Genomic DNA, 22,933 nt, shown 5'->3' with positions numbered 1-22,933 from the left:
TACATGCACTACATACAAATCACATCACTTCCCCTCCGAGCCACTAAAGGATCCTGGGAACTGTAGTTTACCCCCAGCCAGAGCTATAGTTCCCAGGATTCTTGGGGGGGGGGAGGATCTATTTATTTATTTTGTTGAACAAAATGTGTATACTGTTTGATTGTGCCAAAACCTCCAAGTGGTTTACAAGGAATATTAACATTATCAATAAGCACTGTTAAAAACAAGTAATTAAGAACATTTAACAGATGATTAAAATCCACAGTAAACTAAAAAGATTGAAAAAATGGAAATGGACTGCCTTCAAGTCGATGCCGACTTATGCCGACCCTATGAATAGGGTTTTCATGGTAAGCGGTATTCAGAGGGGGTTTACCATTGCCTTCCTCTGAGGCTGAGAGGCAGTGACTGGCCCAAGGTCACCCAGTCAGCTTCATGGCTGTGTGGGGATTCGAACCCTGGTCTCCCAGGTTATAGTCCAACACCTTTTAAAATGTGCTTTAAATGTACAGTAATACCTGAGCTAACAAAGTAGATGTGTTCCTGGACATTACTTCTTTTACAGAAACTTTGGTACCAGAGGTAGGAATAACATGGAAAGAATAGGGATAGGTTCCTACACCCACTCATAGATAGTGAGGGCAGCTTCAAAAAAGGCTTTAAAGGGTGCCTTCCAGGCATTCTCCCACTCCCCTCCTTCTCCTCTGAATCGTATTGGATCCTTCCCTCCCCAGCCCTGGAAGAAACCAAGAGATTGCTTGAATGCAAAGCGAACACACAAGCTGATCAGTTTCACCTTAAACCAAAGGCCCAGGTTTGAAAGTTTATCCATAGCAAATCAAAGACACAGGCTAGTCAGTTTCACTTTAAAGTAAAGACACAGGCATGAAGGTTTATTCATAGCAAAGCACACCTGGTCAGTTTCACCTCTAAAAAGCCTTCCTTAAAAGGAGCTTCCTTCTTGGAGGATTGGTTAACTGAGGTATTCCTGTATGGTATGCCTGCAGCCCACACACCCTGTATTACGGTATGCCTGCAGCCCACGCACCCAGGCCATGTATACAGTTCCCTCCTTGGCTGATCCATGCAAGTTTAAACCTCTCCACCCACCCCTTCTTTGATTTCTTTTTCCTTTTTGCCACCACTTCCAAAATCAGTGGGGTATGGGGCACAGAAGAAAATTGCTTGGGGGGGCACATCAGGCCCTTAGGCCAGGGGTTAGCGGCCCCTGATGAAGACAGCCTCAGGTTCAGGTCTCGGCATCTGCAGCTAGAAGATAGCAGGGCAGTAGAACATACACATCTGATGTAGAGCAGCCTTGGCCAGTTTGGTGCCGGCCTGATGTTTTGGTCTACAACTCCCATGATCACGGCTGTGCTGCCTGGGGCTGATGGGAGTTGTAGTCCAAATCACCTGGAGAGCATCAGGCTGGCCAAGGCTGCCTTAGATGCAGAGCTTGGAAAAGTTACTTTTTTTGAACTACAACTCCCATCAGCCCCATCCAGTGGCCATGCTGGCTGGGGCTGATGGGAGCTGTAGTTCAAAAAAGTAACTTTTCCAAGCTCTGCTTAGATGTCTGTCAAAGGCAGATGTATATTTCTGTATATGGAAGGGTCCCATGTGAGCTTTCCCTCGCAGTGGCCTGCCAGCGAGACTTTGGTACCTGGAACACGGAGGGTTCATTACACACTCCGGAAGCTGTTGTAATGACAGCCTAGCTCTGGAACAGGAGGTGAGAGCTTCTGAACATGTGCAGAGCACCATTTGTTCCTAGGCCTGCCAGATCCCCTGACCCTTGGACCCTAAGAGTCACAGGCGGAGCCTGGCAGGTAAGGGGTGGGCCCTCACAGATCAGGGAGTGGAGCCTAGTGGAGGCTGAGGAGCCATGGGTGGGAGGGGGCAGAGATCTAGGCTGTTCCTGATGGCTCAGGATGGAGTGCGATAGCCCTTGTGGGCAGAACAAACAAGCAGAAAATCCACTCATCCTGGGATGTTACTTTCTCTAAGAGACCCTGAGAAGGAGGCAGAAACCCCTGAAGCTTACTTCTTTCACATGTTTGCCGTCTGCACCGAAGAGTTCCAAGGCAGCAGACAATAAAACCACAACTAACATTAAATCCAATAAACATTCACAAATAAAACAGGCAGCAGAAGCAAAGAAACAAGACGTTGCCATGCACTTCATCATCCTCTCCCCAAAAAAGCCTGGACAAAGAGGTGAGTCTTTGACAGGGGCAGGGAACCCCCGGCCTCCAACTCCCCCCCAGGCCACACCCTTCACTGGCCCTTGCCTTGCATCCAGAGTGTTTTTGCCAGGCTCCCAATGTGTCCTTGAACTCTGGTAATGCCTCTTGGTTGCCTGGGTGGAAGAGAGAGAGAGGTGAATGTGTACAGAAACCAGCCTACTGGATGAAGGTAAAATTTACATCCGTTGCGCTGTCCACTTTTGCCTCCGGTCCCGCCTACCACTGGCATGTGGCCCTCAGGGAGGTTGTCCAGAAGAGAATGTGGTCCTCAGTCTGGAAAAAAATGCCTCACTCCTGGTCTTCGAGGGCAAACCCTGAGATTTGGCAGACCTATTTACTCCTAAGGAGGGTGGCCATTTTCCCTCCCCCCCTTTCCCTGCTCCTGCGTCTTTAATAGTCTCAAAGGCAGTGGCTTTGAATAGATTAGATCCTTGTGGCTGTTTTCCTGAGTGAGCCGTCTTGAAGTGAGCAGGGGCTATGCAACAGAGCGACGCCTGCGTTTGTATACACAGCTCCCCTTGGCTTCTGTGGTGCTTGTGCAAGAGACCTTCCTGGTGGATTGTGGCCAGAACTCTTTTGATTTTATTGAACCAACCCATCAGGAACAAACCAGGGAAATAGCTACGCAGCATGCAATGAAAACAAAACAAGCGCATAGCGATACTTGGCCAGTGGACAAACGCACCATTCCGTTGGGGTTGGCACTGGTTCAGGCCTAATTCCCGTTGGCCACAGTACTGTGCCTGTGGCAAGATCGATTCCCATCTTGCATGGCAAATGAGGGCAGGAGATGCAACCACGCAGAATGAAGCCCAGTCATGAGCTTGGACGGGGGGCTACTCAGCGTGCAGAGGGCTGCCAGCCTGATGCTTGCACAGAGCTCTTCTAATCCTCCCCTAGCAAGACTCTTGCCACATTTCAGTCCATTTTCACCCCTTGTGGAGGTCAGGTCCTATTTACTTAGAACCACCTTCACCAGCCGAGTGCCATTCAGCTGTTTTGGACTACAACTCCCATCAGTCCAGCTGGCTGGGGCTGATGGGAGTTGTGGTCCAAAACAGCTAGAGGGCACCACATTGGTGAATGCTGACTTACACTGCTTATGTCCTGCTTTACCTAAGAGGCTCTGTGAGCGTCCCATGAAAAGATTCTCCCCAAATCACATGCATGTGTAGTATCAGGAACAGAAATGGCATGCTGTCTGTATGGTGTCAGGATTATTTTGGGCAGTATTTATTTGTATTTCTCTTTCCTTGGCAGTCCCAATATTTCTCTAGGAGGGTTTCCTATGAGGTGTGCAACACAGGAGGCTGCCTTATACGGAGTCCAACCATTGGTCCATCAGGCTCTTCACTGTAGACTTGACACTGACTGGCAGTAGCTCACCAGGGTTTCAGATAGGGGTCTTTCTGAGTCCTACTTAAAGATGCTAGGGATTGAACATGGGAACTTCTACCTGCAAATCATGCCATGGGTTGCCAATTCAGTGCCTTCAGAGCTTGGAAAAGTTACTTTTTTGAACTACAACTCCCATCAGCCCCAGCCAGCATGGCCACTGGATTGGGCTGATGGGAGTTGTAGTTCAAAAAAGTAACTTTTCCAAGCTCTGCTTCTGGTGCCCACAGAGGCCTTTCCTGGTGCCCAGAAGGTTCTGTCTCCCTGCTAAAACTAGACTAGCCAATAAAATGCTTCTTTGAAGCCTCATTGCAGTTCTGGGGGTGCATTTTCTGCAGAGACAAGAGGGACACAGCTGGGGAAGGGGGAATTAATCTGTCCTCCCCAGCCATAATCCCTATCTGAAATCACCCCCGCACCACAATTAAGCTTGAAAGAAACTTACAATGGAAGGTTTCTTTCAAGCCTAATTTCAGTGGGAGAGAGCTGGTGTAAACTCTGTGCAGAAGATTGTGGCTGGGAAAGAGAGCTTCACTGTTGTAGCGGTGCTTGGGGATGTTTGGGGTGGGGCTTGCAGGTGCTCCCTAACCCACCCACAGATACATCATCTGTCATCTGTTCATTTGTCTGCCCCTTTCCCGCAAAGCTGTGGCTCGCAACACCTCAAAGAAACAACAATAAGTATACCAGTTCAAAAAATATATTAGGAACAACTGGAAATAATCATAATGTCAATCAGTCAATACAAAAAGGGCCAATCCATACTGCCTTGTATAAAATAATACAAAGAAGCTAGCCTAATTTAGCACCTTAAAAGTAAACAGGAGAGAAAATAATGCCTAACAAAGAAATAAAATGGTTGTATTAAGAATGGGGGGGGGGAGAAGTCCCATTCCCAACTCAGTGAGTTGTGTAACTTTTTCCCCGTTCATGTTGTGAGCCTCCTTGTGCATAAATGGTTATGGAAAGGCGGCATACAAATAAACAGTGATGATGGCGATGATGATGATTCCAAATAGGCATTCTACAGAGGTTCACTGGCACAACCTTCTGGATCTAGCAGTGATCTGAACACGGAACCAGAGGCTGCAAGGGCACCGGATGAGGAGCCAAGTTCAGAGCTGACTGCTGAAGATAGGGAGACCTTTGCACCTGTTGGGCAGGAGCCCCCAGAAGGACCTTCCAGAGCCTGGACCCTCAGGGGCACCTTCTCCTGAGCCTGCGGAACTAGATGTCTCCCACCGCACATCACCAGTCCAACCCCACACGTAGCGCACCAGGAGGGAGGCTATGGGACAGAGGAGGAGTGCCCCTCTTCAGGCCACAGGCTCTGAAGTTCTGTACAGTGGGGGGAGCCTGGAGGAGGCAGAGGCTTAAAAGGACTCAGTCTGGTTCCAACCTTTGTTGAAGCAAGTTACTCACTTGGAACTGTCCATGGACCAGCCTTGCCTCTCTTTCCATGGGATCCAGCATTGGACAAGATCATGATATTCACCACACTTAACTTTTGTGTCCCACAGGCGGCACGGACTTTTCTTTCCACGTTCCGCATACCTTGCCAGACCAACTGTGGTCAAGTTAATGGCAGTGGGCACAATCTCCTGGGATGCTTTCCTGAGCAAACCTCTTTGAAAATATGAAACAGCCAATGGTCCCTCTAGCACAATGCTCTAGTAGTCTGACCCGCAGCGGCTGTCCCCGGTCTTGAGCAGAGGTCTTCTTCCTTTATTTTTAACTGATAATGCCAGAGATTGAACCTGGGACCTTCTGCCTGCACTCCGTGACTCCTTCCGATTCGTCCCTTTGCGAAATGATGGGAGCATTGTTGTGCAGCTCAGGGGCAGAGCATCTGCTTTGCGTGCATGGGTCCCCAAATCAACCCCCAGCATCTTAAAGTAGGGCTGAGAGTGGTCTGAAACCTGGACAGCAGCTGCCAGTCTGTGTGGACAACGCTGACGCAGAGCTTGGAAAAGTTACTTTTTTGAACTACAACTCCCAACAGCCCAATCCAGTGGCCATGCTGGCTGGGGCTGATGGGAGTTGTAGTTCAAAAAAGTAACTTTTTCAAGCTCTGATACCTGAGCTAGATGAACCAGTGGTCTGACTCAGTGTAAGAGAGCTTCTGATGTTCCACTTCAGCGGGACTCGTGCGGGAGGATTCGCTGGTGGATTTTGTCCAATGGAAAGAGCACGTCTCAGGAAAAAGGCCAGATCGGAAAGGAAAGGAATATATAACAAGAGTCAACGCTCCCTTGAGCCTTTTATCTCTGCTCTTAGGCTGAAATGTGAAATGATGAATCACCCCTTCTAGAGCCTTAAAATAGATTGCTGGACTTTTTTAAAAAAAGGGTACATATTTAAAGACTCTTCCCCTCCTCCACCCCCACCCAGGTTCTGCATCCATTCAGAATTTTGATGGGGTCACGAGAACATTCAGAAGAGGCAAAGGACTGAATGCATCACAGGGAGGATGTGGCAGCAACGGGAAGAGGCGACCACTCCATTTTAGAACTGGAGAACTTGGATGTGGGAACGGCTTTGCCTTGCTACTCTACACATCCAGGCACCCGGTAGTTACGAAGACGGACAATGTTAATATGGGTTTGAAAGTGAAGCCTAGTAGATGAAGCAGAGCCAGTGACTAGGACCACAAACTCAAGCTTTCCAGAGGGCAGCCATGTTAGTCTGTTGCAGCAAAAGCAAAAATAGGAACATAAGAACTGTCCCACAGCTGAATCAGGCCAACGGCCCACTGAGTCCATCATCTTGTTCTCACAGTGGCCAAACAGATGTGTCTTCTGGGAAACCCACAAGCAGGACCTAAGCACAACAGCACTCTCCCCTTTGTGCTCCTCCGCAATTGGCATTCAGAGCCATACTGCCTCCATCAGTGGAGGTATAATATAGCCATCATGGCTAGTAGCCCCTGATAGCCTTGTTGTTATGTGCCTTCAAGTCGATCACGACTTATGGTGACCCTATGAATCAGCGACCTCCAAGAGCATCTGTCGTGAACCACCCTGTTCAGATCCTGTAAGTTCAGGTCTGTGGCTTCCTTGATGGAATCAATCCATCTCTTGTTTGGCCTTCCTCTTTTTCTACTCCCTTCTCTTTTTCCCAGCATTATTGTCTTTTCTAGTGAATCATGTCTTCTCATTATGTTTCGAAAGTATGATAACCTCAGTTTCATCATTTTAGCTTCTAGTGATAGTTCTGGTTTAATTTGTTCTAACACCCAATTATTTGTCTTTTTCACAGTCCATGGTATGCACAAAGCTCTCCTCCAACACCACATTTCAAATGAGTTGATTTTTCTCTGATCCGCTTTTTTCACTGTCCAACTTTCACATCCATACATAGAGATCAGGAATACCATGGTCTGAATGATCCTGACTTTGGTGTTCAGTGATACAACTTTGGATTTGAGGACCTTTTCTAGTTCTTTCACAGCTGCCCTCCCCAGTCCTAGCCTTCTTCTGATTTATTGACTATTGTCTCCATTTTGGTTAATGACTGTGCCAAGATATTGATAATTCTGGACAAGTTCCATGTCCTCATTGTCAACTGTAAAGATACATAAATCTTCTGTTGTCATTACTTTAGTCTCCTTGACATTCAGCTGTAGTCCTGCTTCTGTGCTTTCCTCTTTAACTTTCATCAGCATTCGTTTCAAAGTATTACTGGTTTCTGCTAGTAGTATGGTATCGTCTGCATATCTTAAATTACTGATACTTCTCCCTCCATTTTATTATTTATTTGTTGTTGTTGTTGCTTATATTTGTCCCTCCAATTTTCACACCTCCTTTATCTTGGTCCACTCCCGCTTTCCATATGATACGATCTGCATAAAGATTAAATAAATAGGGTGATAAAATACAACCCTGTCTCACACCCTTTCCGATGGGGAACCAGTCAGTTTCTCCATATTCTGTCCTTACAGTAGCCTCTTGTCCAGAGTATAGGTTACGCATCAGGACAATCAGATGCTGTGGCACCCCCCGTTTCTTTTAAAGCCTTATCTTCTGTGAATTTGTCTAATCCTCTTTTGAAGCCAAAATTGCTATCACTGTCTCTTGCTTGAGAGAATTCCATATGAGTCTTGAGGTTCCTTAAAGACTTGTAACTTGTTTCCAGGCCCCATCCAATATGTTGGTTTTGACCCATAAAGGCCTACATGGCCTCTTCCCATATGTACCTCCCCAACCTGTACCCTAAATCAGAAGTGGGCAGACTTCTGGCTTGCTGCATCTACCTTTGTGTGTGTGTGTGTGTGTGTGTGTGTGTGTGTGTGTTTTACTAGACCCCAGGATCCACCAACCAGAGCCTGGTGCAAAAGAGATATTCTTAGAATTAATAAATTCTGAGCTCAGGAATTTGTGTTGAGTACAAGAACTGTCCACTGTTCTTCCAAACGAAAGTCCATTCCTGGTTATCCTCAGGTCACTGAATGGCAACAGTATGATTTCTGGGGGTGGGGAGGAGGAAGAAGAGAAGCCCACACTCTTCCCCCCTTTTTATATGTTGGAATGTATGAGGTTCAACTTCAACTTGGTGGGCAGAGGCTGCATTGGGTTAAAAAGGGTAGCTAGGGAGGAGACCTCTTTGTTGCTAGGCTATACCTGTCCTTTGATCCTTGCCGTCTCTCCCCCTCCTGCTAGACTGATATGCAAAGGATGTTGATCCCAGTTCCTTCCCGCCTTCCCAGTTCCTTCTTCTCTCTCGAGAGGGGAGCAGACATCTTTCCTTTGTCTCTCCCTCTCAACCAGCATGAGAGCTGCACTGGGCTCAGTGCAGACTGCTCCAACATAGCTAGTTAGCTAAGAACATAAGAAGAGCCTGCTGGATCAGGCCAGTGGCCCATCTAGTCCAGCATCCTGTTCTCACAGTGGCCAACCAGGTGCCTGGGGGAAGCCTGCAAGCAGGACCCGAGTGCAAGAACACTCTCCCCTTCTGAGGCTTCCGGCAACTGGTTTTCAGAAGCATGCTGCCTCTGACTAGGGTGGCACAGCACAGCCATCACGGCTAGTAGCCATTGATAGCCCTGTCCTCCATGAATTTGTCTAATCTTTTAAAGCTGTCCAAGCTGGTGGCCATTACTGCATCTTGTGGGAGCAAATTCCATAGTTTAACTATGCGCTGAGTAAAGAAGTACTTCCTTTTGTCTGTCCTGAATCTTCCAACATTCAGCTTCTTTGAATGTCCACGAGTTCTAGTATTATGAGAGAGGGAGAAGAACTTTTCTCTATCCACTTTCTCAATGCCATGCATAATTTTATACACTTCTATCATGTCTCCTCTGACCCGCCTTTTCTCTAAACTAAAAAGCCCCAAATGCTGCAACCTTTCCTCGTAAGGGAGTCGCTCCATCCCCTTGATCATTCTGGTTGCCCTCTTCTGAACCTTTTCCAACTCTATAATATCCTTTTTGAGATGAGGTGACCAGAACTGCACACAGTATTCCAAATGCGGCCGCACCATAGATTTATACAACGGCATGATGATATCGGCTGTTTTATTTTCAATACCTTTCCTAATTATCGCTAGCATGGAATTTGCCTTTTTCACAGCTGCCGCACACTGGGTCGACATTTTCATTGTGCTGTCCACTACAACCCCGAGGTCTCTCTCCTGGTCGGTCACCGCCAGTTCAGAGCCCATGAGCGTATATATGAAATTAAGATGTTTTGCTCCAATATGCATAATTTTACACTTGTTTATATTGAATTGCATTTGCCATTTTTCCGCCCATTCACTCAGTTTGGAGAGGTCTTTTTGGAGCTCTTCACAATCCCTTTTTGTTTTAACAACCCTGAACAATTTAGTGTCATCAGCAAACTTGGCCACTTCACTGCTCACTCCTAATTCTAGGTCATTAATGAACAAGTTGAAAAGTACAGGTCCCAATACCGATCCTTGAGGGACTCCACTTTCTACAGCCCTCCATTGGGAGAACTGTCCTTTGATTCCTACTCTCTGCTTTCTGCTTCTTAACCAATTCCTTATCCACAAGAGGACCTCTCCTCTTATTCCACGACTGCTAAGCTTCCTCAGAAGTCTTTGGTGAGGTACCTTGTCAAACGCTTTTTGAAAGTCTAAGTACACTATGTCCACTGGATCACCTCTATCTATATGCTTGTTGACACTCTCAAAGAATTCTAATAGGTTACTGAGACAGGACTTTCCCTTGCAGAAGCCATGCTGGCTCTGCTTCAGCAAGGCTTGTTCTTCTATGTGCTTAGTTAATCTAGCTTTAATAATACTTTCTACCAGTTTTCCAGGGACAGAAGTTAAGCTAACTGGCCTGTAATTTCCGGGATCCCCTCTGGATCCCTTTTTGAAGATTGGTGTTACATTTGCCACTTTCCAGTCCTCAGGCACGGAGGAGGACCCGAGGGACAAGTTACATATTTTAGTTAGCAGATCAGCAATTTCACCTTTGAGTTCTTTGAGAACTCTCGGGTGGATGCCATCCGGGCCCGGTGATTTGTCAGTTTTTATATTGTCCATTAAGCCTAGAACTTCCTCTCTCGTTACCACTATTTGTCTCAGTTCCTCAGAATCCCTTCCTGCAAATGTTAGTTCAGGTTCAGGGATCTGCCCTATATCTTCCACTGTGAAGACAGATGCAAAGAAGTCATTTAGCTTCTCTGCAATCTCCTTATCGTTCTTTAGTACACCTTTGACTCCCTTATCATCCAAGGGTCCAATCGCCTCCCTAGATGGTCTCCTGCTTTGAATGTATTTATAGAATTTTTTGTTGTTGGTTTTTATGTTCTTAGCAATGTGCTCCTCAAATTCTTTTTTAGCATCCCTTATTGTCTTCTTGCATTTCTTTTGCCAGAGTTTGTGTTCTTTTTTATTTTCTTCATTTGGACAAGACTTCCATTTTCTGAAGGAAGACTTTTTGCCTCTAAGAGCTTCCTTGACTTTGCTTGTTAACCATGCTGGCATCTTCTTGGCCCTGGCGGTACCTTTTCTGATCTGCGGTATGCACTCCAGTTGAGCTTCTAATATAATGTTTTTAAACAACTTCCAAGCATTTTCGAGTGATGTGACCCTCTGGACTTTGTTTTTCAGCTTTCTTTTTACCAATCCCCTCATTTTTGTGAAGTTTCCTCTTTTGAAGTCAAATGTGACCGTGTTGGATTTTCTTGGCAATTGGCCATTTACATGTATGTTTAATTTAATAGCACTGTGGTCACTGCTCCCAGTCGGTTCAACAACACTTACATCTCGCACCAGGTCCCGGTCCCCACTGAGGATTAAGTCCAGGGTTGCCGTCCCTCTGGTCGGTTCCATGACCAACTGGTCTAGGGAATAGTCATTTAGAATATCTAGAAACTTTGCTTCTCTGTCATGACTGGAACACATATGCGACCAGTCTATGTTAGTCTATGTTACTAGTAGCTAGATATAGAACTCTTTCCTATCAAGCATGTACTTCCAGAATAAAGTAGTTGTTTCTCATTTTAAAGCTTAAAGTCTCTGTCTGACTAATCTGCAGGGAAGGTAGAATCTTAGCAAAGATTCAGACACACACACATAAGCTCGCTCAATACGCTCCGCTCTGTTATACAACTCAATAGAAATTACGACATTATATTTTATATTATATTGTTCAGGGGAGAAGCCCAATCTTTCTATGTTGCAGAGAGATTGGCTCAAAGAGGTGGCGGTGTAGTCTTTCCCCTTGTTTTCCAATTGTGATTAGCTGTTATGCCTAATATCCACTGAATTCATCTAACATCCTTCATGAATTCATATAATCCTTTTTAAAAAGATATTTCGAAGACATCTTGTTTGCTGCCATCAAGCAGTAAACTCCACAAGTTGTTTGGCCATCATGATGACTTCAATAGGTGAACGAACTATCTTAGATCCCCACAGGCCATCAGAACCATCGTCATGTCACCAGAAGACAATTCAAAATACAACAGAGATGGTTTGCACATTTGACTAGGATTCAAGGCATCAAATGATGAGCTGTGAAATCTCGACAGGAATATATGAACCAGAACCAGGTCAAATGTATATCAAGCACTGAGAATGCAAATTGACTTGCGCAGGACGCAGGCCACCAAGCCTGTCTACCTGGCCCTTGTGGTAATCTCCAAGCCACACCCCCTCCCCCCAGGCCACACCCGTCACTGACCCTTCCTTGCTCCCTCCTCAATTGGTTTGGCCTGGCAAAGGTAAGTGGCCCATCTACCACTTGCATGTGACCCCCAGAAGGTTGGCCATGAAGAAATGGAGCTCTCACACTGAAAAATGTTTTCCAGCCCTGGCCTGATGCCTGTGGCACCTCAAGCCTTTAACAGCACCCTTGCAGTCACCAGTTGGAAAGCTAGCAGCCCTTGCTGGAAATTAAACCTGATGTGCAATTTCCTTCAAGCCCTGCCTGTGTATATATGCCAAAGACATCTGGCTAGCCACTGTGGGTAGCAGGGGAGTAGATTTAATTACATCCAGTAGGACTCCTCTTATGTTCTTATGATATGGGATCAGGGGAAGGATCTGGCACTCCTCTTAGTAAAAGGTTGTAGTTCAGGACAGACTTACAAAAGTAGCCTTGGATGTGGAACGGTAAGGCCTCAGCACATGAAAAGTCCACAAAGAGATGAACAAAAGGAGTCAATCCACAAGCAAGTGAAGCCCCGATCCACCAATAGCCACACACACCAAGCCTGACAACAACCCAGAAGGGGAGGAAGTATTCCAAAGGAAAACACACATTCTAGCCAATTTTCCAGAGATCCTTGGCTCTCTTCCAGCTATGTGGAACATTTGATTTCATTTACAAGGCAGTTTCACTGGGGACTTGTTCACTAAATTCCACTGCAAATGGCACCCAGGTGGATCTGCAAATGAAAGGGTCCCAGAGAGAGGCAGATGGGAAGAGGAAGCTGGGGTTCACATATTCAGAAGGAGCAGCTTGAAAATGGAGCCATGCAGGTGTGGCATTTTCTGGGAATCAGCTTTCTGTATGGTTTGGCCTATTTCAGCCACATCATCCCAGCTCCTGGTTTTGTTTTGTGGTGGTGGTGAGGTTTGCAATGACATGCTTGAAACTGGTTAAACGGTGGGAAGGGTCACACCAACAGCTTCCCACGAGGTCCAGCACCCAGGGGGGTTCATTTTCTACCTGCAATGAGCCACTCCACTTGTGCTCCACTTGAGCCATTCAGCCAAAGGAACAGCCTGCGAGATGGGCTGATGGTTGCAGCAATAGTCATTCCCAAGGTTATTCTTACCCGTGAACCCAATTACATATCCTCAGAGCCTGCCATCCAAAAGTCTTCAACTGCTGTGCATGAGCAGCAATGCAAAAGGTGGCAGGGAGGTTGAAGAAGAGATGGTGATAGTTTTAGTAAGTGGAAGTTATCCCACTTGGTGAGCAATGTTAGTAGATATTTCTGGTGATGGTGGGGACTTGTTTTTAAGCTGCTTGTTATACACACATATATACATGTTTCTTTATTATTGTGCAATTGCAGCCTTTGACTTCAAAAAAAAGTATTTAAAAGTTTTAAAGCATTGCTTTATTGTATTCATTTCCCCCCTGAGTTTTGTTGTTACCTGAGCCTTCAGAATAGGAAGAAATAATTTTCTAAACAGCAGGAATATGTCACTATGCAAACTCACTGCCGTGATGTCAGTGAAAGCTAAACTTTTGGGCCTGGCAGGCACTCCCACTGTCCCACCCCGTTAATTGTGAAAAGCTGAAAATGCAGGGACGTGCCCTGACATTAAAATACCACTAAAGAAAGAAAATGAAGTCAGTCTAACTCCACAGCCCTATACACTGGCAGAGGGGCGGGGGGGGGGAGTTTGTTGTAGGAAAGGTCTCTTTTGACATCATGAAGTGAGTTTGTGCTGCCCTCTAGAGGCTGTGAGACCTAACAGAAGATCGCCTTTGCTTATCTGGTGCTCACCAGACATTTTGGACTACAACTCCCATCAGCCCCAGCCAGCACAGCTGGAAGAGGCAGATATGGCTGGAGAAGAGAGCTGATTGTCTTGGCCAGTGTTTTCTTCTCTGCTTTGCATCCTCTGCTGTCATTTAACTCACCCGGGATGTGTTGGAGTGGCTTGTCTTTCTCACACTAGCTGCAGACAGAGATCTCCAAGCAGAGCATCATGACATCAAAAGCCCTAAGTTGAGCCAGTAACAGCAGAATTATGATTGAAAGGGAAAAATAATATCCTAACAACTAATTGATTTTCTCCTTCCCTGGCTCCTCCTCAATCTCTCTGTGACTTCAGAGCAGAACTGCTTAAGCGGAAGCGGTGTGCGTGTGTGTGAGCGTGAGAGAGAGAGAGAGAGAGAGAGAGAGAGAGAGAAGTGAGGGCTAGGTGGAGAAAATACTGCCCTCGCCAATCAGCGCCTTGTATCTCTATCTTCAGAGCTTGGACATCTGGGTCAAAAGCTGTTCCAGACACTTATAATTTAGTCCTATACTAAGTTGAAAAATGAAGATGCAGATCTTGTTGAGCCTCAAAGACTAGCAAAGTTATTGTGGCACATGTTTTCATGGACTAGAGACCACTTTGACTGATGCATGAATCTCTCTCTCTCTCTCTCTCTCTCTCTCTCTGTGTGTGTGTGTGTGTGTGCGTGTGTGTGTGTGAGTGGGTGGGTGGGTGGGTGGGTGGGTGTGGGTATAAAAGCCCCAGGGGACAAGTCTATCATTCTGTTTCTCTCAGTGGCCAGCCAGATCCTTCTGCAGACATGTAGCTCACAAGGACAGTAGCTCTCCTCCACCACTCTTATCCCACAGCAATAGTAGTATTCAGTGGCACCTTGCCTCTGAACATGGAGGTAGAGCCATCATGACTAATAACCATTGATAGACTGATTGCTCCATGAATTTGTCAAATCCCCCTTTAAAGCCATCTAGCTTGTGGTCATCACCATTAACCATAAGTTAACCAGGCACTGTGTAACTTTACACACACTTTTTAAATTAAGTATGCTTTGTGTGGTGTTTCCTTTTTGCCTGTCCTGAATCTCCTGCCCATCAATTTCATTCAATTTCAATTATTAGACAGGCGCCATCTCTGTTGCCTTTTTGGCACCTATTGAAGACCTTCCTTTCAACAAGCCTTTTAAGTAATCCCAGTCTGCATCTGTTGTTTTTATATATTTTTTTTAAAAAGATGTTTTTGAAGATTTTGTTTTTAAGATGTTTTAAATGTAATTTTAATGTTTCTGTTTGCTGCCCTAGGCTTCTTCTGGGAGGAAGGGTGGAATATAAATGTAATTAATTAGGTACCAGGCCTCTGGTTTTGGTGTACAAAGCTCTATACAGCTTGAGACCAGGATACAGTGCCTGAAAGACCGTCTTATCCCTTATATACTCAGTCAATCACTGCTCTCTGCAGGTGAAGGCCTCCTGCAGATACCATCTTATCAGGAGATCCGTTCCGCACAAAATAGGAAACGGACTTTTACTTTAGTGGCGCCTACCCTTTGGAATTCCCTCCCCTTAAATATTAGACAGGCACCATCTCTGTTATCTTATGGGTTCTCTTTTTCTCTACTCCATACATAATTTGATACATCTCTTTTTTTGGAGAAAAAGCACAACCAAATTGCCCCAAACAGGCTATCCTTTCCTTTTAGGGAAGATACTCTAAAGGTGCCCGCTGATCATTTTGGAGTCCCCTTTCCAAATGTTTTCTAGCTCTATCATATCTACTAAAATCTGATGGCCAGAACTATGCACAGCATTCAGAATGCAACACAGACTTTCAATTATACTTATTAGCTAGAGTTTCGGGTTACAGCTCTGAAATGAAAGAGGTCTGTGTGTGGCTACTGCAGTTGGGACTTGAGCCACCCTATTTGAGCAGAGGGTCCGCCAGTCCCCGGGGCGAACGGGCTAAGCCCAGGGAAAAGGGGCGCCTGGCGGTGGCATGAAGCCTCCCCCCCACCTTCAGCATCCTTCTGCGGGGGGAGGATGCAGGGCTAAGCGACAGGTTCCTTAGCAACGGAGGCCAGGCGCTGTATCCAAGGGGCGGGGCCACTTTGAGGGCCGCCTGCGCATGCGCCGCGATGCACTTCCGGCTCTTAAGGGAACGTGTCCCTGGGTGGTGGTGAGGCTGAGTCTGCCCGGCCGGAAGTGCGGACTGCGTTGGGGACTGGAGGCAATGGAGCAGGCCGAGGCGCACAACGGTAGCGGGGCCGGGGAAGCCCCCTCGGCCGGGGCGCGGCCCCCTGCCACCCCCGAGGGCATGGCGCTGGCCTACGGCAGCCTGGTGCTCATGGCCCTCCTGCCCATCTTCTTCGGGGCGCTGCGCTCCGTCACTTGCGCGAAAGGGAAGGTGAGCCGGGCCGAGATGAGGGGGGCGCGCAGGGATCCCTGCGAGGTGGGGTAGGGAAGGCGCAGACCGCTCCCGCCATTGACCGGCGGAACTCCCCGCCACAAGATGCGCGGATGGCCGCTCGCCCAGGTGGATTGGTAGAAGAGATTTAGCAAGGGGCGTAGCTCAGTGGCAGAGCAGTTGCTTGCATGCAAAGGGCCCCAGGTTCAATCCCCGTCATCCTCAGATAGGCCCGGGCAAGAGTCTCTCTTTGAAATCCAGGCGAGCAACTGCCAGTCAGAGTAGGCAGTGCTGAGCTAGATGGACCAGTGGCCTAACTAGGTGTAAGTTCAGCTTTTTGAGTTTCTTGGGGAGGAGAATGCTGCTATTGGCAGTAATTAGTCATGGTAGGTAAGTGGAGCTTCTGTGCACAGAGACAGTCTATCTCTAAAGAGAAAATGGGGGCAGCAGAGGAGCATAACTTTCCTGGAATTCTTGTATTCCTTGGCTCACTTACAACCCCTGCAGTCGTTGTACTTGCTGCAGTTGTCTTCCTTTACCCCTGGTGTCTGGATAGACACCTTTTGACAGCAGTCTGTACTAGTACCTGTGTTAAAAAGCAGGGCTACCTCTTCTCTGTCTGCTCCACGTACATGTAGTGTTACGATGTCATGTTGTCTGCACAGGCTGTACTTGAGTAGCCTGCCTAATGTGTCCTTTAAGTTGTAGCATGTCCAGAGCTGTCTGTTCTGCTGCCTCTTAGATCTGAGTCAGACCATTGGTCCATCTAGCTCACTATGGTTTGCGCTAACTGGCAGGGGCTGTCCAGGGTTTCTGGCAGGGAGACATTGAGTCCTTTTGCATGCAACGCAGGTATTCTGTCACTGAGCCACAGCTGTCAGCCACTGAGCCACATTCACACATACTGCTTTTCCCAGGCGCGTGTAGGGAGTTTAACAGTGTGCCTCCCATTAACTCCTTTGGCATCTTGTGATTGAAATCTGTGGGTTCTCCCGTCCTTTCCGTAGTCTCTTAATGTGCACACCTGTGAATGTTTCTTGTTTTCATCTCCCTTCCAAATTGAAAGGAGAGGCACTTTAGTCTGTGCTGGTGGTGGCCTGTTTTTTACGTTTATTCCTGTTTGCTCCGAGTGTACACCTTTCGAAGAGTTTGGAGGGTGTGAGAGAGAACGGAAGGAGGTCAACCGACGTGTTTGCAGGCAACAGGGCGAAATAAAAAAGCATGCTCCTCCTCTTCAGACAGTTCAGTGCTGCTTTGGGCTGGCATTGCGGCCAGCTGTGTGCAGAGGAGGATGCCCTTCTTTAGTAGAGGCCATGTTTTGCATAAGCTATCTTAGTACCGTTCTGAACATTTCTTTTCTTTATGAAATTGTGAGTATTATGTAGCCTGTATATAAGAAATATTTTTATTCCCTTTTTGCAGTGGATCATCATGGATTCAAGCACTGAGGTTGGCAGGCATTGGTTATAAGGCAAAAAGTACTTCATCTGGTACTGCCCTGGGTTCCTGCTGGAAGGAAGGGTGGGATATAAATCAAATAAATACATAAATAAGTAATACATAATCAACTTGTGTTGTTTTAGTGCTGCAAGTTGTGTAAATACATGGGAGTCAGTTCGTAGTTCCCACCCAAGATGGTCAAAATAATTAATTGTTTCAGAGGTGGGATAATTCAGACATAAAAGTTATAAGCCTGCCTGCACGCATCTCTGATGATCTCTTATGCCATGCAGTTACTTTCCAACTTATTGTAGTTTCCCCTTCTTGAATCCCTGGAGGGGATTTTTTGCTGTCCATGGACTACTTTCAAGTCTGGTATAACTGATGAATGTCCTTGAGAAACTGAAAAACACTCTTAAAGGTGTGTTTGTGAGTGTAGCAGAGCAAGTCTCCATATGGCACATTCCGATGGGGTAGCTAATTTGCTTCTGATTGAAGTGTGGCTGAGAGTCCCATTAGGCAGCATTCTTAAGGGCTGTAAAACCTGATGTGGTTAGGTGAATGGAATATCTGCCCTACATCATAATTATTTTGCTTCCAGTGGGAAGTGGAGAAGAGAATATTAGTCACAGTGCAAGAGATGGACAATCTCTACTTCTAGAGTGCTGAATGAATTATTCTTCCACCCTAAGACAGCAGGCTAATATCTGTACAATTTCTCCTCTAGAATGCTTCAGATATGCCAGAAACCATTACTAGTCGAGATGCTGCCCGCTTTCCTATCGTTGCTAGCTGCACCCTCTTAGGCCTCTATCTCTTCTTCAAAGTAAGTAAAACCACTGGGAATTACAGTTCTCTACTGGCTCACAGCTAAACCAGTAACTGTTTTCTGTGAGTGGGGAGGAAATGGTATCACTCCTAGGGAGGGGAAGTGGCAGAAACCTGCCTGTCCGAACGGTTAGCAATAGCTGACGAGTTTGTGGTCACCAGACTGGCATATTATGTCACAACCTAGCCTCTAGGAGCTATGGAACTTGGAGTCCTGGGCCTATGGTAGAGGGTGCTGGAAGCCGTCTGATGCTGGTAGAAGCTCTTTCATTTCCTGATGTTGAAGCAAGAGACATCTTCAGGTCCAAGGTTTCAAAAAAAGCTGGATATGCCTCTCACATAAAGGATCTACTTGTACAAGCAATATAACATATTTGGGGGGAAATTTTAGTTTTAGCTGATTTTTATCCAGCTTTTCTGTTTAGGAGCAGTCAAAGCTGCTTGCATGATAAAGTACGTAGAATAAAAAATCACAGAATTAAAAACAATATAATGAAACAATACAAATGGCAGCATTAAAAATATGAAATCAGGCAGCGGAATAATATTATATATTTAATATAATATTTGTGTAGTCCGAATCAGATCTGATTGGAGGTTTTATTATTATTGTTGAGATTTTTAATGTTTTAATGTAATTGTATGTTTTTATTTTGTACGTCGCCCAGAGTGTCTGGACAACCAGCCAGATGGGCAACTAATAAATTTAATAAATAAATAAATAAAAGAACTAAAATATTTAAAAGTGTCAGATAAGACAAAATTCATAAAGCCCACACATTAAAAATTAGCTGAAATACATAAAAAATCCACCAATTGTCTAAAGACAAAGAGAGCCTGGTGAATCTCTCCTGGGAGGGTATTTCATAATCCAGGTTCCACAACCACCAAGACGTCTCTATTCCTCATGCTTGCCAGGGTGTGAGACGGGTGTGTTTTGTCACCCTGTTTGTTTAATGTATATGCAGAAGATATCATACAGAAAGTGGGAGTGGACCAAGATGAAGGAGGTATGAAAATTGGAGGGAGAAATATCAATAATTTAGGATATGCAGACGATACCATACTACTAGCAGAAACCAGTAATGATTTGAAACGAATGCTGATGAAAGTTAAAGAGGAAAGCACACACAAAAAGCAGGACTAGCTGAATGTCAAGAAGTAATGACAACAGAAGATTTATGTAACTTTAAAATTGACACTGAGGATATTGAATTTATGGAGGATTATCAGTGCCTTGGCACAGATTATCCAAAATGGAGACAATAGTCAAGACATAAGAAGAAGGCTAGGACTGGGGAGGGCAGCTGTGAGAGAACTAGAAATGGTCCTTATATGCAAAGTTGTATCACTGAACACTAAAGTCAGGATCATTCAGATTATGGTGTTCCTGATCTCTATGTATGCATGAAAAAGTTGGACAGTGAAAAAAGCGGATAAGAGAAAAATCAACTCATATGAAATGTGGTGTTGGAGGAGAGATTTGCGGATACCATGGACCACAAAAAAGACCAATAATTGGGTGTTAGAACAAATTAAACCAGAACTATCATCAGAAGCTAAAATAATGAAACTGAGGTTATCATACTTTGGACACATCATGAGAAGACATGATTCACTAGAAAAGACAATAATGCTGGGGAAAACAGAAGGGAGTAGAAAAAGAGGAAGGCCAAACAAGAGATGGATTGATTCCATAAAGGAAGCCACAGACCTGAACTTACAAGATCTGAACAGGGTGGTTCACGACAGATGCTCTTGGAGGTTGCTGATTCATAGGGTCGCCATAAGTCGAAATTGACTTGAAGGCACATAACAACAACAGGATAGGACAGCAGGAGCTCCAGTACTACTTGGAAAGACCTGAGAGGGAAAGGGAATTCTTCTTTTTTTGTGCTGATCCTCTGCTCAACCTTTCTGATCTGTTGCATTGCATGATTGTCCTCTCCCCACAATATGTTATGCTGCTCATGTGATAGGCCCATAGCACAGTGGTGGAGCATCAACTTTGCGTTCAGAAGTCTCAAGTTCCATCCCCAGCCTCTCTGCTTAAAACAGAGATTTGGGTAAGGACAGGTTCCATTCTGAAAAGTTTAGGTGAAGTGGGAAATAAATCACTGAGCTGCAGTAAAAGTCCAAAAAGTGGATTGCAGCATGAAAATGGATTTTTCAGTCTGCTTCAGCCACAAGAAGAAGCCCCCAGTGCTGTTTTCCTGACATGCAAGAGGCCTTGGAGCAGACAAACCCTAGCATGGTACCCCTGGCCAGTATAGAATCATAGAATAGTAGAGTTGGAAGGGGCCTACAAGGCCATCAAGTCCAACCCCCTGCAATCCAGGAATCCAAATCAAAGCATCCCCGACAGATGGCTGTCCAGCTGCCTCTTGAAGGCCTCCAGTGTCAGCTGCCTTGTTGTATCCGGGTGGTTTCATGCTGCGTATTTGCCAGTTGAAGCCAGCCTTGGGCCACTGGCAATTACAGCCTATACTGGCAGGCAAGGAAATGAAATAGTTCTAATTGGCAAATAGTGTTTCCTGGGTGATTGTTTGTTCATCTTGCAGCGTTCGTGTTTTAGAGATTTTAAGATAAATAGATGTCTAGATAAGCTGTACTTGAGGTCAGGAGAATGGAGGCTTTTACAAGGAACAACTGCAGAAATTATCAAGGTGACCAAAGAACAGATGGTTACTGTTCTGATATTAGAAAGCTTTCATTGTAATTATCACATTTTTTCAGTCGAAACCTCTTCACCGGCTCTCCCCTCCACCACCAGAGAATTAACCCTTAAAATCTCTGCTTTTAGGGACTGTGAGAGGCAGTACTGTGAGGAGACTCCTGAAAAGAATACACACATTTCCAAGCAAATCGGGAGGGGAATGCCTGACTTGACATTGTCCAGCCTTGCCCAGCCTGGTGCCCTCCAGATGTTCCAGAACACAACTCCCATCCATGGCCGTGCTGGCTGGGGCTGATGGGAGTTGCAGTCTGAAACATCTGGAGGGCACCAGGTTGGGGAAGAAGGTTGCTCAAACTTATCTGTCAGAAATGAAAAGAAAAGCAGCTTTCTAAAATAGTGACCTTGCGGTTTAGATGTGTCAGAAATGACAATTATGCTTCCAGGATACTCTTGGTTGTTTAAGCTGACATTTTTTTCTTGTCTTCCAGATATTTTCTCAAGAATACATCAACCTATTGCTCTCCATGTACTTCTTTGTCCTTGGTATCCTTGCCCTCTCCCACACCATCAGGTAAAAGGCAGAATAGTAGGTGGCTTAAATGGTGTGTGTTGTGATTCCCTATGTTTGAAAACCAAGTTGTAGCAAAACAACCTAAACTTAACTGGCATTTTTCTTCAAAACAGAGGATCTGTGGTGGGGATGCTGGTAGAAAAGTTGTCTGTCCCTCATCTCATCTTTTTCCTGCAATTGCCAAATCATTCCCTCTCTCTGCACTCCCTCAATAATTTCCCCCTCCTCTCCCCTTACAAAGCAGACGGAGCCAGACATCTCTTCAGAACTCATGTATTGGTCTTGGGACTTCAGGGCATTCTTTTTGGACACAGTGAGCAAATACTCCTTAGCTGAGTATTTCCAAAACTGTTTTTGCAACTAGTATCACCTTCCTCTGTGTGGCCAAGCTAGTCTTTCAGAATTAGGAGAAGAGATGAGATCAGAGGGGTTCGCACAGCCTGAGGCTGGTCCATGCTATGTAGCTGGTAGCATGCAGTTCAGGGGTGGAGAACTTTTTTCAGGCCCACGTTCCCTTTTGGACAACCTTCTGGGGGCCACATGACAGAGGTGAGAGTGGGTGGATGTTACCTTTGTACGGTAGGCTAGTTTCTACGCACGTTCGCACATCCTTCTCTATCCTCCAGGCAGGCAAGAGGCATTTTCAGTGTTCAAGGACTTGTTCCAGCCAGCCAGAAACACTTGGGGTGCGAAGCGGAGCCACGAAAGGGTGTGGCCTGGGGAGAGAACTGAGGGTGAGATAGAGGCCTAGAGGGCTGCATTTGGGGCCCAGCTCTGAAGTCCCCCAGCCCTGCTATACTAGCACAACTAGGAAATGCTTCTCAGGTGTCTGCAGGAGAGGATCCTCTGTAGAGTTCTGTATGCAGGCCTGGGGGACGGGTGGCATTCATTCTCGCACGGCCAACCAACCTCAGCAATCTGTAATACAGTCTGTTTCCTTGACTAAGAAGGCTAGGCATCAACTTTAAGCCTTGGCTTGGAATCTTTATTGAAAAGTACCAGTTCCATGACAACACAACATCCAGTAATCAGGGTTTTTTTTTAAAAAAAAACACCATTATGTTGGACTATAATCAGTCTTCGTAAAATCCCTCTTAAATGTGTCTTGTTGGAAATGGAATTCATACCCCCCCTTTGAATGCCGCTTTTAATTAGGATCTCATATTGGTCGATTCTGCATTTGTGGCACCCCCATATTAAAAACCTGGCTGTCTTTGGGGGCAATTAAAAGAACCCCCCACCAAATGGATTAAGACCATGTCTGCACGTTCCCCCTCCTTTCAGGCAGCATTAGGGTTCAGCGTAGCTGATACAACTGGCTATTCAAGCGCTGTTCTTCAGCCTTGGGTCCCTGGATGTTGTTGGACTACAAGTCCCATCATACTCGGATACCATGGTAAATGGTCAGGGATGATAGGAGTTGTAGTCCATCAACATCTGGGGACCCATGGT

At 45.9% G+C, this 22,933-nt stretch overlaps 1 protein-coding gene across 5 annotated transcripts in view; it reads left to right on the top strand.

Annotated features, from left to right (window-relative positions):
• Window positions 1-15,701: 15,701 nt before the first annotated feature.
• HM13 (histocompatibility minor 13) overlaps window positions 15,702-22,933 on the top strand; it is a 29,210-nt gene continuing 21,978 nt past the window's right edge. For 2 of the 5 annotated variants that reach the window (XM_061630843.1, XM_061630841.1), the window contains exons 1-3: window positions 15,703-15,965; window positions 18,133-18,231; window positions 21,399-21,481. In XM_061630843.1, coding sequence (XP_061486827.1) covers window positions 15,792-15,965; window positions 18,133-18,231; window positions 21,399-21,481 — 356 coding nt within the window. In that variant the 5' untranslated portion in view covers window positions 15,703-15,791. Of the gene's footprint in view, window positions 15,966-18,132; window positions 18,232-21,398; window positions 21,482-22,933 lie in introns of all 5 variants that reach the window. The other 3 variants (XM_061630842.1, XM_061630844.1, XM_061630845.1) reach the window with 3 other exon arrangements.

Source organism: Rhineura floridana, chromosome 6 (assembly GCF_030035675.1).
Source record: "Rhineura floridana isolate rRhiFlo1 chromosome 6, rRhiFlo1.hap2, whole genome shotgun sequence".
Lineage (NCBI taxonomy): Eukaryota > Metazoa > Chordata > Lepidosauria > Squamata > Rhineuridae > Rhineura > Rhineura floridana.
Note: the sequence above shows the minus strand (reverse complement) of the source record. Positions and strands in the feature narration are given on the sequence as shown.